The sequence below is a fragment of the Malaclemys terrapin genome, chromosome 1, assembly GCF_027887155.1.
Source record: "Malaclemys terrapin pileata isolate rMalTer1 chromosome 1, rMalTer1.hap1, whole genome shotgun sequence".
Classification (NCBI taxonomy): domain Eukaryota; kingdom Metazoa; phylum Chordata; order Testudines; family Emydidae; genus Malaclemys; species Malaclemys terrapin.
The window spans coordinates 294813033-294828090 of NC_071505.1; the positions used below are offsets into that span (position 1 = coordinate 294813033).

General features: G+C 40.9%; 1 protein-coding gene across 1 annotated transcript in view; it reads left to right on the plus strand.

Annotated features, from left to right (window-relative positions):
• ITM2B (integral membrane protein 2B) overlaps positions 1–15058 on the plus strand; it is a 34665-nt gene that overhangs the window by 12222 nt on the left and 7385 nt on the right. Inside the window, exons 2-3 of the mRNA XM_054014687.1 lie at positions 10819–10947; positions 12862–13068. Coding sequence (XP_053870662.1) covers positions 10819–10947; positions 12862–13068 — 336 coding nt within the window. The remainder of the gene's footprint in view (positions 1–10818; positions 10948–12861; positions 13069–15058) is intronic.

Genomic DNA, 15058 nt, shown 5'->3' on the forward strand with positions numbered 1-15058 from the left:
ATCGGGTTATTTAACTTAAGAATGGTTAAGTACAATTTTTTAAAATAAATTTTAAATGATATCCACTATAACTTCCAATTTTTAACAAAATAAATATACATCTAGTACATACTGCTGAATATAATATAAATAATGGGTGTGATTATTTGAATTGGTAATCACTATATTGCAAACCACACTGAAATATGTAAACTATTGCATCAAAACTTTTTTCTTTCTTAGAATACTTGAGGAAATTCAATGCAAAACCTATATCAACAAAATGTTAAAGTTGAATATATAATAGTACACAAGGAAGACACTTCAACATTCTTGGTATATATCAAAATATTCTGGCTTTTAACACTTTTTTTCATTTACTATGGATCATTTACAATCTTTTAAGTGATGTATGTAGACACTGTATATTATGTGGTTATTTCTCCAATTGCTATGCTTTCTAGTCACACTAGGATGTCGTAATTCTGAAGTCCTTTTTTTGTCCAGTTAAGGCAGAACTTTCAAAAACATTTTCCTTTTGTATTTCCTTGTAAGAGCTAAATTAATTAAAAATATTCCTCCTACATTTAAATGAGTCAGTGGTCATTTTCAGTCATTATGGACTCCTTAGTTTCTTCCTTTTGGGGTTTCTTTTCCTGTCCTCATTCTTAGCAGTTATTCTCATAGGACCTGATTCTGTAACCCTCTTATGAGAAGTCCATGGGACTGCTCACATAAGTAAGGATACTCGCATGGGTGAGAGTTGAAGGATTACACTTGTAGGGCACGATTGATTCTCCATTGCTCTGCACCTTGTGTAATTTCCACACTAATGTAGAGTGGGTATAAAATGCTTCCATTCTAAATTGGTAGCACTTTATATCCACTGTGCCCTGGTGAAAATGACTATGTAACGTGCAGGCCAGTAGTCTTTATTTTCCACCATATTCCTCTTCTTCCTCCTGTCTGTTTTTTCTCTTTTTTTGTATGCAGTTTGGTTATAGCCTAAAGAAGAGCTCTGTGTAAGTGTGAAAGCTTGTCTCTCTCACCAACAGAAGTTGGTCCAATAAAAGATACTGTCTTACTCACCCTCTTTCTCTCTTTTGTGTCAGTTTTATCCTGCTCCTTATTTCTACCCTTTCAGACATGTCTAACTTCCTCCCTTCTGTCAGTCCTGTTCTCCCACACACATGTTCCCCCTCCAATATGATCTTTGCTGGTTCAAGCCTTGCTTACCTTAATGTGTTTTCATAGATTCCAAAGCCAGAAGGGACCTGTGTCACTGTTCATGGTTGTGCTGGTATGCAGTTTGGATGAACCAACTGATTCAGTTGAGTTCTTGGTCTACCGTAGCATGCAGATCTTAATAAAAGGATCTTTGGCCTGATGCATTGTAAAACTCTTTAATTGTTTGAATGCTAGCAGCTTTCCCAGTTCTGTACAAACAGAGAGGAAAACAAATATTCATAGTGTCTGTATGTTATTTTATAGAAGAAACAAGAAGTGATTCTCAGTTGTGCCAGCTAGCTAACAGATTATTTTACATAATTCAGGTATTTGGTTCATCCAAGCTGTGTGAGTGGCATAAGAGAGGCTAAGAAAAACCCAAACCCTTGACAGGTTTTGGATAGAAGGACATCTCCCTGCTTATTTTGATATCTGAAAGGAGAAACTGGCAGTGCTGCTGCAGAAGGGTTATAGATTTCAGGTATCACATATATACAGAAGAGGCCATGGAAATTTTTAGACCTCATTGGCTGGGGTTAGAAAGAATAAAGTCACTTTAGAGGAATAGAGGTTCTCATGATTCACTATCTAAAGAAGGGGTTCTCAATCTTTTTCTTTCTGAGCTCCCCTCCCCCACCCAACATGATATAAAAACTCCATGGCCCACCTGTGCAACCACAACTAGTTTTCTGCATGTAAAAGCCAGGGTTGTGTTAGAGGGTAACAAGCAGGGCAATTGCATGGGGCCCCATGCCACAGCCCCTCCCGCAAAGCTAAGTTTGGCTTCAGCCCTGGGTGGTGGGGCTCATGGCCCCAGAGTTCAGCCCCATGTGGTGGGGCTTTGGCTTTCTTCCCTAGGCCCCAGCGAATCTAACACTGGCCTTGCTTGGAGGACCCCCTGAAACCTGCTCGCAGCCCCCCAGGGGGCCCTGGACCCCTGGTTGAGAGCCACTGATCATCATGCGTCAAGCTTTTGTGGGTGAATACCCACTTTGTTAATGCTTCAATACATCTGTTAGTCTTAAGTGCCACAGGACTCTCTGTTGCTTTTTACAGATCCAGACTAACACAGCTACCCCTCTGATACTTGACTAATCTAAAGAAATATCCAAGTTGTATGGATACAATATTTCAAACAGCAAGTTAAAAGATCAGTGTATCTATCCTAATTTTGCTAGCAGGGACAAAAATTATGTTTGAGAGGCATGTCAGTGTGACAGCCCTCCAGAACTGTAGTATATGTCATCTGAATGGGAAGTCTTGTAAAAGTCTGCCTTAATTTCCAATCCATAATATTCAATGACTAGAACTCCACACTCTCAGCAAACTTCAGGCAAGAGGCTACAGAGTTGTTTTGGAAGGGTCCTTTAAATGTCAGTTCTGCAAGTCAGTATAGGTCAGCATCCTTTATTCATTCCATCCTGCACCTTTGTCTTAAACAGCCTTTGGCCAATTTTATATTTTGAAGTACTATTAGCTTCCCTTATTAACAAACACTTTTGGGGGAGTCTATTATCCATCACTAATTTAATTATTTTTCTCCCCACCTCACAACTTAAAAGCTTAATTACTCAAATTTTGCCTCCAAGGATGTACAACCTACTTTAGTACATATCATGGGACTGTGTAAATAAAGTGAAACACCAAGGACCTTCCTAAGAAAACAGTTTTGAACATTCTAAGCGGGAAGCGTCATTCTGCCCACACAAATGTTAGCCCTTTATATAGATTCAATTTTCAGATAGATAATCATGGCCTGTTTATGTATTATGATGTAAACATCCTTTTAGTAAACTTTGGACCATATACTGTTTGATTTATGTGCAGATCAAAGGCAATATGTGGCACTTTTGAAGCAGAAATATTTATAAACTATATTTTGAATCTTATTTTTGTCTCCACCATAGCTACTTTTAAATATGGGTTAGTATCTTTTGGGTAACTGCTTGCTGATCACAAAATTCTTCATGGCACATCATGTTGGCTTTAGACAGGCTAATACTCAGTTGAATGTTCCTGCACAAATGGATGAAAGTATATTTCTGCGATGCATCCCTAATTTACTTAGAGAAATAAAGGCCTGATTGTCATAATTTTTGGAATGTGAGCTGGCTGGGTGTGTACCTTAAGCATGAAACAAATTGTAAGTGTTTAATATTGTACAAAAGTCCACAGAAGGGGAAGATTTACCTGTAAATCCTCATGAGATTATCCAATCTAGGAATATCTTTGAGTGCTTCTCCTAGGAGCTGTCCTCTTAGAATTTAAAAAAGTTACCCTAAATGTTAACTTGGTGCTGTCGAATCTTTATACTTATATTGGAACAAAATGCAGAAGCACTAGAAGCTGAACTGAAAAGAGCAAGAGAGTATTTGGCACACTTCATCAAAGGAATAACTGCAGATGTTTGTGGGGCTACAAGTTATTGTTATTTTTCTTTTAACCTGTTTCCCAAAATAATTACTTACAAGTTACACCTGTCTATTATCAGTTCTAAATATTTTTATAAGGGCTTCTCTATCTTATTCTGGAATTAAAAAGTGTTATGCTCAATGGGCAATTTTGGTATCATTTGAACAACTCAAGAGAGCACTTTATAATTCCAGAAGGACACAGGCAGAGCGAAGCTTGACGCCATCCACTGACCACAATAGGCAAAATAATCTTTATTCAAATGAAACAACCATAATCTTGGTATAATTTATTCAGTGAGGCCAGGTCAAGCAAACTTCAGAGAACCTGGCCAGTAACCTTAGATTAGGGTTACCATTCGTCCGGATTCCCCCGGACATGTCTGGCTTTTTCGGGTTAAAAATAGCGTCCGGGGGGAATTTGTCAATGTCCGGACTTCCCCCCCCCCCCCCCCCCCCATGCAGAGCGTGCGCACGGCTTACAGAGCAGCCGGGGCTCCGACAGCCAGAGCCAGGGCCCTTCCTGCACTTCTCTCCTGAAACTTGACACCACGCCCCTCCTCCCCCTCCCTCCCTGCATTCACAGATCGTTCGTCTGGAGCTCCGACTCTGCTGCCCTCCCCCGCTGTTGAGCGCGCTGCTCTGCAGCACAGTAAGGGGGCCGGGGGCCAGAGAAGCAGCAGGGAGGTTCTGGGGTGGAGGGGGAGGTAGTCAAGAAACAGGGACCAGGGGGGAGGGTTGGATGGGTCAGGGAGTTTGGGGGGGGCTGTCTGGGGGTTGGGGGGTGTAAGGTTTTGGGCAGTTGGGGTACAGGTAGGAGGTAGGGTCCTGGGGGACAGTTGGGGGGGGGTCTTCGGAAGGGGCAGTTAGGGGATAAGGAACAAGGAGGCTTAGGTAGGGGGTGGGGTTCTGGAGGGCAGTTAGGAGCAGGGGTCCCAGGAGGGAGCAGTCAGGTGACAAGGAGCGGGGGGGGGGTGTCGAGAGTTCGGGGCAGGCTTTCTGGGGGAGGGTGGATAAGGTTTTGGGCAGTCAGGGTACAGGTAGGAGGTAGGGTCCTGGGGGACAGTTGGGGGGGGGTCTTAGGAAGGGGCAGTTAGGGGATAAGGAACAGGGAGGCTTAGGTAGGGGGTGGGGTTCTGGAGGGCAGTTAGGAGCAGGGGTTACAGGAGGGGGCAGTCAGGGGACAGGGAGCAGAGGGGTTTAGATGCGTCAGGAGTTCTGGGGGGGGCTGTCAGGGGGTGGGGGTGTGGATAAGGGTTGGGGCAGTCAGGGGACAGGTAGGGGGTAGAGTCCTAGGGGGCCAGTTAGGATGTGGGGAAGGTCTCAGGAGGAGGCAGTCAGGGGACAAGAGGCAGGGAGGCTTAGGGAGGGGGTGGAATCCTGGGGGGCAGTCAGGGGACAAGGAGTGGGGGGGAGGGTTGGGGGTTCTGAGGGGGCAGGAAGTGGGAGGGAGTGGAAGGGGCAGGGGCGGGGCTAGGACAGGGGCGGGGCTAGGGCGGGGCTCCTCCCGTCCTCTTTTTTGATTGTTGAAATATGGTAACCCTACCTTAGATCTCAAATGCATAATGAAAGAAACATTGTTATCTGTGTATAAAAGAGCTGCTCCACAGTATTCAGATTGTGGAATTCTAGATCTTTTAACTTAAACGCTATACGATTAGTATACAAATTAAAAAGAAGTAGCATGAGCAGACACCTTTGTTTGACCCCTCTCCAAGGGAAGTGAGTTAGTCAAATCTCCACTGAGTCCCTTTCTGATCTTAGAATGATGAAGTCTTACAAAGGGCAAATGCTGGGCTCATGTCAGTCTCCACTTAAAGCATTTTGCATCAAAGAAGATTATCTGTATGGAGTTATCATAGCATCAGGGACCCAACTGGGAATCAGAAGGGAAAGCCACACTGGGACAGAGATGAGACCTAACAGTGGAAGGGCCAGGATTGATTGCTGCTGCCCGTAAAAGGCAGGTAGGAAGAAAGGAGGGAGGCATATCCTTAAAGGCCTACATGCACCTAGCGATTATATGATGAATTTTGCTGGTGGAGACTCCCCAGCAGAAAGTCTCCCAAGAAAGGACAGTTGAGGTGACAGTCTGCAACCTCTGCCTCTCCAGCTGGGTATATATTAATTTGGCACAATCTTCATTAGTGGAGCTCCCCTCTAAATCGGTGGTTCCCAAACTGGGGTTCGTGAAACGTTACAGGGGGTTCTCGGGGAAAAAAATCCCTAATGGTGGACAGAGCTGTCCCTAGGGATCCCAGGTAGCACAGGGCCAGCAGCCTGGAGCCCCTGGACTTCCAAGAGCTAAGCAGATCAAAGCAAGCATCTCTATCACACTGGAGAGATTTAAACTTCAAGACTCCTTATAAGAAATGGAAAGGGAGGTGGATATTTTTTGCTGTTTTTAAAATTAAATAGGCAGCTAGTATTGTTTTTAAAATTATTATGAAGAACAAGTTAAGGCTTTGTTGTAACGTGTGTTGTTTGCCTGGACTGCTCAAGACCTGAATGCTTGTGTAGGAGGAACTCTTTGAGTTGGCTTCTTAAATACCTTCATGCTGTTTCACATCTGATACTCCTTGATGAAACATAGGAGCCTTGTCTTATAACAGGCTTATTCAAAGTGATACAAGTTATGAAAGTGAGATCTTGGAAGTGTTGCCGTTTTCATAATGTAATAAAAATACTGCAATGATACACATTATTTATTTAATAATGTCATAAAACAAATTTTATATTTCCAAGATCACTGCTTTTATAATTTATACTCAAGTAAAGGAGAAAATCCCTGGAAATATTCATTTTTAGGAGGGGGTTCATGAGACTTGACATTTTAGTGAAAGGGGTTCACAGGTTGTTAAAATTTGGGAACCACTGCTCTAAATGAATGCTTCCCTTTCAAAGCAGGAACTACCCTAACAGAGGGTAGGCATCAGCAACACCATTTCGCATTCAAGGTGTATTGATCCTGAGGTGCAGGGGTCTGTTCCGGAATAGGGCGATGCAATTTGCTCTTGGGTCATTCTAGTTTAGCATAAACAGTATTGTGTGCCAGGAACTTAGCTTGATCGTAGGGGTAGCAAGCAATTAGTAGTAGTATAATCTAGCATTGTGGGATTAATGAAATTATACATAACCAAAACTATAAATATTGAGTGCTTCTATTTAAGACCTAATTGATCTACTTAATTATCCACTTCAAAAAGGGAAATTAGATCAATATTATTCATTAATTTAACAGAGAATGTTTTTCAGTGTTGCCTGATACTTGTGGTTTAGCTCTACTGAGATGTGATAATCTCATGTGCTATCCTAAATAATAAGCAAACTGTACTTGAAACTGTGCGCTAAAATTGGCAACAGATTGTGAGCAAATTAGTGCTACAAATTCATGCATGTGAAATATCTTAGTACAGTATTGCTAGGCATATATTCACAAATAATAACAATACTTACCGTATATACTCGTTTGTAAGCCGAATATTTTTGGTAAAAATTGACGCATCAAAGAGTGGGGGTCGGCTTATAAATGGGTCTACACCAAAATGTGATGATTTTAAACTCTATAGAATCATTGAATTGAATATCTAATACATTGTCGTTTTGTTTACCTGGAGCATCTGCAGGTATGGAGCCCCTCAGTTTCCATTGGCAAACCGCGGCCACAGGGAGCTGAGGGGCTCCATGCCTGCAGATGCCCCAAGTAAACAAAATGTCCTGACCTGCCAGCAGCTTACCCTGATGGCTGGGAGCCAAAGTTTGCCAACCCCTGAAATATAGGGTTGGCTTATGAAAGGGTCATTCAGTTTTTGCTATGACCATCTTGGGGGGTCGGCTTATAAACGAACAGGCTAATGAATGAGCATATACAGTAGCTATTATACATTGAAGGATTATGGGAATGTATTGAATGTTCAGTTTACATCTATCATTTATACATCGAAGAAAAAAATATTTAGGTTAGGAATATTAATAACACCTGTTTTAACTTCACACCATCTTGGAAGGAGTTTGAAAGTAATTTCAATCTATTTGGAGGTTCTTTTGGTATATGAGAAATTAGTTTGTGGTCTAAGTCCAATTCCTAGGGGATAGGTGTACATAATGTAAAATCCTCCTCCACAGTTTTTTCATTGTTCTATCAATTGAATTGAATAGCTATTTTGGAATATTCTTTGTTTGCTATAGACAGGTGACTGTTCTCTCTCAATGCTGTTTGGATTTCCCTCCTACTCTCTTTAAAACAAATTTAAAACTATTAGTTTGTTTTGAGATAATTTAAAAATAAGGATATGCTAAACTTTTTATGTAATATCCCTCTCTCCTGATTGTTGAATCCTCATTTTCTGTCTATTTTCCTAATTAATCTACAGCAATTTCAATGGCAGCATTTTAAAAAAAAAAAGTTGTATGTAGATGTCCTTCATAGTTTGAAAAGTCTTGGGATATGAAATTACCTGCTAGTACAGAGACAATATAAAAATAATAAAAATCCTTGCTTTACCTGACTTAGAGTTATAATTGAACACACTTGACTGAAGAATCCACAGTGAATCAGAAACTGACCTGAAACTTAATTAAATTACCATGGGTATTGTATTAAACTTCATCCTCCGCCTTTCACTTGAAGGAACAATGTCAGTTTAAAAATCATGTAGCTAATGAAAAAAATCCTTAGATAATTAACAATTAAAACTGAAAGGATTTTTAAAATTGCTACCTGCATTTCACTGTTTATGCTGTGGTGAGTCAGTTTCATTTTTAATATTGTTTTCTAGCCATTTTCACTTTCAGGGTCTTCTGCATTAGCACAGAGGTTACAGTGCTTACCTCGCAAATGCTGCAGGGGAATTTTTATCAGTTAAAAACTCTGCTTCAATTAGAATTTGTTTATTGGTCTAGAAGGTTTGATAATAGCTTACATTTATAACGCCTACATTTCAGGTCAAGATAATGCATCTTTCAGGAGCTCATAGTGTTCTGTATTTGGAACAGAAATCAGTAATGTATCTAGCTGTAATAAATGGAAAACCTGCCAAAAGAAAGATGCACTTATTTTGCTTCTTGCAGCACTCTGCAAGTTAATATAAAAAGCTTTTTTAGTAATGAAGTATAAGTTGTGAATTATTTTTGAAAAGTTTTGATCCTGTTAACCTGATAACCTAGGGTGACCAGATGAGAATTCCAGAATATTGGGACCGCCACAGGGGGAGTGCCTTTTCAATTGTTACGCTCACCGGTCTGAGTCTTCGGCGGCACTTCGGCGGAGGGTCTTTCAGTTGCTGACTGTCTTCAGCAGCATTTCGGTGGTGGGTAATAAACTTTGCCGCCAAAGAAGGAAGTAGCCGCTGCCGAATACTGTCGGCGACTGAGGGACCCACCGCTGAAGTGCTGCCGAAGACCCGGACGTGCCGGGTGAGTATAACAATTGAAAAGGCGCTCCCCCTGCCTGTCACCGCCACCTAAGCAACAAGGGGGGAGGAGGGGAAAACCCGCCCAAAACAAAATATCGGGACAAATGGCATCCCGACCGTACTTCGGTCGGGACGTGGGACGAACTGCTCGATATCGGGACATCCAGATTTTATCGGGAGTCTGGTCACCCTATTCTAACCTGCTGTTGACAGCTGTCACCTTGCAGAAAAGTGGGTATGGAAGCTTGCTATATATTGCGAGTGTACACCACTATTAAAGCAACATAGAGAATAGGTTACAATTAGAACGTTGATGTTTAAAAATTCAACATTTTATTTAGTTATTAAATGCTATAATAGCTTGTTGTAATACTTGCATGGGGTCCTCTGAAAACAAACCCAAAAGCCATGAAAAGTATCTGCTGAAAGATAAGAGTATATCCATCACTCTAAAGCAAAACTTTTTCTTCCTTTTAGCAAAAGGGGTGTCTAGGGTTTTTCCACTTTTATTTTTCACTACTATTTTCTGTCTTCCTGATTGTTATGATTTCTTGTTGTCTCCAGTAGGAATGGTATAATGAATTACTTTCTGCTGATGCAAACTCTGACCTTTATCTGTCAGTGTTCTGGATTGGAAGGGGTTAGACTCTAGGAGTACACCTACACTGCAAAAAACCCCAACTCCCCAGCAGAGTCTCCCAGGTTACACTGTGGCACTATGAATAGCCATGTAGATGTTCCCGCTCAGCTGGAGCTTGGGCTCTAAAACCTGAGGAGGTGGATGTTTCAGAGCCCAAGCTCCAGACTGAGTGGGAACATCTACACAGCTATTTGTAGTGCCATAGTGCGAGCCTGAGCTTGTAGACCCGGGTTCTGAGACTTGCTGCTACAGATGTTTTTTGGCAGTGTAGATGTATCCTAAGAAACCAAGGGCAAAATCCTGCCTTCGTTTACCTGAATTATGCAGAAGTGAGGGAAGTGAAGGGTATTGATCATGTGATATAGACATAGGCGTCCTTCTGCAAGCACCAGCTCAGGATGGCTTGAGGAGGAAATGTGTGATATGGTACTCCTTACTACTGCTCCAAAGAGGAGCATTGTGCATCCCTCACATGTAGCACAATATGTAGAGTGGGGCCTAACAATGCTCTGTTGTGCTGGTAGTATAGGGGACTGGCTACTGCCCTAGTTAGCAATCTGTTGCTCAAAAGAGTTCTAGTATGACTTTCCCTCTTCTTCACCAATCACAGTCGTATATCACGGGGCCAGATTTTGCTATTTTTTTGCTTATTATTCCTCAAACCTCTTAAATTGTACCATACTGATGTGTGTCCTAATGCTTCTTCTGAATCCAGGTCCCTTACATGCTATTGTTTCACAAAAATTAGTCTAAAAATGGATACTTTTCTGGACACAATCTGTGAAAAGCTCAGCTGTGAGAGAAATGATGCTTCAAATGACTTCACCATTCCTGAACTCTCTCCATGACTCCTCAGCTTGTATGCTTTTGACGTTAGTAACCAGTTGATGGGTCAGCCCAAGAAGATGGCAGTAAGAGGTTGCGGCATTTATAGCTGTTTTTATCTCATCATAATCTCACCATAGGTGGTGTTGCTGTAAACCTTAACATGGAATAAGTTTAAAGTATTTTTTCCAAATATGAAATAAAATTACCCAATATTTTCTAGTGATGCTGGAAATGATTGCACTAAATAGACAGGTACATCCACAATCTTTTGTGTCTTTTGGAATGGTATGTTGACAATTTCCCTTTGCTATGTTTCTAGGACCCTGAAGCTGTGGTGCCTGTTGGACAGAGGAGAGCTTGGTGTTGGTGTATGTGCTTTGGAGTGGCTTTTATGCTTGCTGGTGTGATACTTGGTGGTGCCTATCTGTACAAATATTTTGCATTCCAGGTAAGCTAAATACATTTTGTGTAGTAAAGGACTTTCATTTTTCTCCCTGTTTGCACTGTTTAGTAGAGAGTGAGTGAGAGAGTGCTATTGGTTCTCTCTATTCACATTTATTCTTCTATAGGTTTAAGGGCTGAATGTATAGCTTTTTCAGAAATTATTTTCAGTCCTCCTCCTTTGATAGGTCATTTGGGAATTCATGAAGAGTGGTGTCGTTGGCAGTTTCACTCTGGGATAAATTACTCTCCTCCACATATGACCAGATTCAGAGGGAATGTGTAAGGTGGTATAAGACTCCTTGGGCCAGATTATTGCTCCCACAGGAAAAACTCAGAGAGAGACTTCTGGGTCAGGAAATTCCACAGAATTCTCCCCTATTGTTCAGTTGGGAAGAGTGGTTTGCCCCCATCCCCCTGTGGAGTAGGCCATTGAACAAGCCCCTAAACCTGGGATCTGCAGGAGGCCAGAGCTATCTCTACAGAGGTTTTACACCTCTGCATTGGCTCTGACTCCCTGGCAGTGCAGTTCCATTGGAGCTATGCTACAAGGGACTCCCCTGTGACTTCATGGGAATTCTGTGGAAATTATGATAATACAGACCCTGAATTTCATGGGGCTGGTGGGGTAGCTAATGTGTCAGTCTGGCTAATATCCAGTTCCTCCCCACCCCCGAAACAGACTCCAGCCATGTGGAACACACTGTGTTTGGCCAAGGGTGGGAAACAGTGGCGGCAGTTTCCCACCCTTGGCCAAACACAGTGTGTTCCACATGACTCCTCCTCTCTATTTGTGGGAGGGGCAAGACCTGTGCGTGGAGGGTTCCCAGGAAAATCCCATTCCCTGACAGCCTGATTTCCAGATACTTGATCCCATTTACATCCATTTGCTAATGTCTACGGGAGTCTAAACTGATCAAACAGCACAGAGGAGCTGGAGGGGTCTAATTTAACTTGCATCTTCTTATACCTTTCTGTTCTGTTCTGGATTCTGGCTTTCTCTGTGAATTGTACCAATTTAGACTTTATCAGACTCTGGATGAAATTCAGAGTGGTGTAAGCTATATTCTGGTTACCAGGAGCAAGTCTAAGAGCTTGTCTGCACTACAGTGTTAGCTTGAGTTATCTACACCCAAGTTAACTCCTCTGGAGTTAGCCTATCTCAGGTGAGAGTGGTCATACTGCAAATAATGTATATAGTTGACAGGCTACAGCTTGTGAGTGAAGACAGCTGTAGTTTAAAACATCAGAAATGAATTCACGTTGTAAACAAACTTAAAAAGTCTTAAATCTAGGAAACTTTCAAGATTATAAAGGACTTCCTGAACTTGTTTTGGATAGTCAGAATAAATGAATTAAAAAGGATTTAGGCTAGAACATAAAACATAATCAAATATATTTAAGGACCTGATTATTGAATACTACAATTTGTAAGCACAGGTTTAGGCATAAAAACTTTTAAGTACCTTATTCTGCTCACAAATAATGTAATTGGAGGTATGCATGTCTTATTTGCACCTGCAGTAATTTGTTATGGAAGGTCAGGGTAAAAACCAGGTATGAAATCCTGACTTCCTTGAAGTCAATGGCAAAATTCCGATTGACTTCAGAGGGGCCAGGATTTCACTCTAGGTCCTTAATCTCTTACTCAAGCTATGTAGAAGACCTGTACTGTCTAAAATTGATCCAGTGTAGGCTTATGAATTAAATAGGCAGAAAAACATGTAATTTAGCTTGATGATGGGCAGTGTCTGCTCAGGAGAAGTTTGAGAATGGAAGAGCCGTGTGGGTGTAGAGTAGAATTTAAGGTGCAGTGACCTCGCTATCTGAGGAAGCTTGCATAGTAGTTGGTCACATTTTAATTTTTTTATAAACTTGCTGAAATGTTGTTTGTTTTGAGGTTATTTTATTTATTTTTTAGCAAGGTGGTGTGTATTTCTGTGGAATAAAATATATTGAAGATGACTTAACTCTGACTGAGCCTGATGCACGTGCTCCAGCTGCTCGCTACCAGACAATTGAGCAAAACGTTCAGATCCTTGAGGAGGAGGATGTTGAATTCATCAGTGTGCCTGTCCCAGAATTTGCTGACAGTGATCCAGCAGACATTGTTCATGATTTCCACCGGGTAAGGAACGTCTGCTGAGAATCCTTGAAAGCATTTAAAAACAAAAAAAAATTTCAAAACGCTTATTTTTTTTATGAACTTAATCTGTGTGGTTTCTAATTATTTCAGTTATTTTACTGGTGTGAAAGTGTGAGCTCTGCAGTATTTTGGTATTCAGAAACTGGAAGTAATTATTAATCCTTGTGTACAGAGTGCACATTTGATGATAATCTTGCTGTTCTCCTGGTCTGTAAGCCACCATTTATAAAGTGTTCTTGTTCATGAAAAGAGAAGGGAAAAAACCCAAACACGTCCATTTCCTTGTCATAATACAAGAACGTGAAGAAAATTTTAATCTTATTGCTGAAAATACATGAAGCCAGATTGTGATCAGCAACAGTAGAGATGAATGTAGGGTGGAAGAAGCCTTCATTCCCTTGGACACCCATGTGCAGGGGCTGGTCATATTCACAGTCCTTGTATTCACCTAAGCTCAAAGACTATCATCCAGTAGTGCTTTCAGTGAAGCTAACCATTCCAGAGGGGACAGCAAAAAGGCAAGGATATGGCTGATGGGCTGTGGAGGGCAGTACATTCTGTATTCACTTTAAGGTGCATGGCAGCAGCCAGACCCCACCCTGGGCATTTGGGAGCTCTCAGGAGGCACTCTGCCTCTACCACAGGCCACTCACTGATTTTAAAGGCATGACTGAGCACTACTGAAGTACTTTTATTCTATTTTTTTGTCAATACGTATCTTTGTTGCACATCTTAGTAATAAAATTTTTGCATGACATCCCTGTAATGCTACAGCTTTCTCTCAGTGATCATAGTTAAAGTTGGAAAAACCCATTTTCTTTCTCTCCGCTTTCTGAAAATTATCACATTATGCTTAAATAGTCCACGCCTTGTTTCACTGAAATGTGACTCTTGCTGCTGCTGAAAGCTTGAGGAAAAACTGTTGAGTTATTTTTGTGTTATGCAAGGCTGAAAAAAAGAACACTTTCCTACTGTGTAAAATCATTGCCACGCTCTTTTTGTATGAACTCAAACGTGTCTAAACATGAAGTTAATAGTTAGTGCTCATTTTGCCTAACATTCATAAGCTAGTTTGGGAAAAACATTGGTTAAATAATCATCTGATTAGAAAAATTTATTTCTAAATATGTTCAGTAAACATTTGTTAAGATTTACAGCAGAGCTTCCTTCACATCACACTTCACACTTTCTCTACTTGGCATGACAGAAATAAAGGCTGGCACCTCATATGCCAAAGTGAGGTCTGACCTTCAGCACCCATTTCAATTCTGTATAATATTAATGTTGCATAATTAAATAAAATAAAAATAGGAAAGACCAAGGTATTTCCCACAGCAATGATAAGTTGGCATAATGCAAATCCCACACAGATGTGATACCATGGTGAGAGGAGCCTTAGAAATATTATAGGTGATAAATATATTTTGTAGTATGCATTTAAGACTTAATCCAATGTCCACTGAAGATAATGAAATCAATAGGAATATTCCTATTAGGCATTGGATCAGGCTGTAAGAAACGTGAAGCTGTATGAGGAAAAAATAGCAATAGAAAATAAAATGTAATGTGACTGTAAGAACCTCACATTTTATACTTCATTATTCTTCAGCCTTAATGCTTTGTTAACTTAAGGTCCAATGCTGCAGACTCTTGCTATAAGCAAAGTACTTACTCCTTTGACAGGTGGACTAGTCATAGTACTAATCGTTATGCTCGATAGTGTTTGCAGGATTGGGGCCCTTAGTTCTTTGTATTTAATACGGTACTCGCAAAAAATGTTGGATGTTGCAAGACTGAACACTTGAACATGATATATTGCCCTTCCTTAGCAAAAACAATTTAGTTAATGGTGCCTCAAGACCTTTCAGTCTAGTTCAAGAATCTATTAGAGTTATAGATTAATAAACTATTGCAAATATTACCCTTTGGATAATCCAGAGACCATGAATTACTGGTTTAAAATGTAGATTCT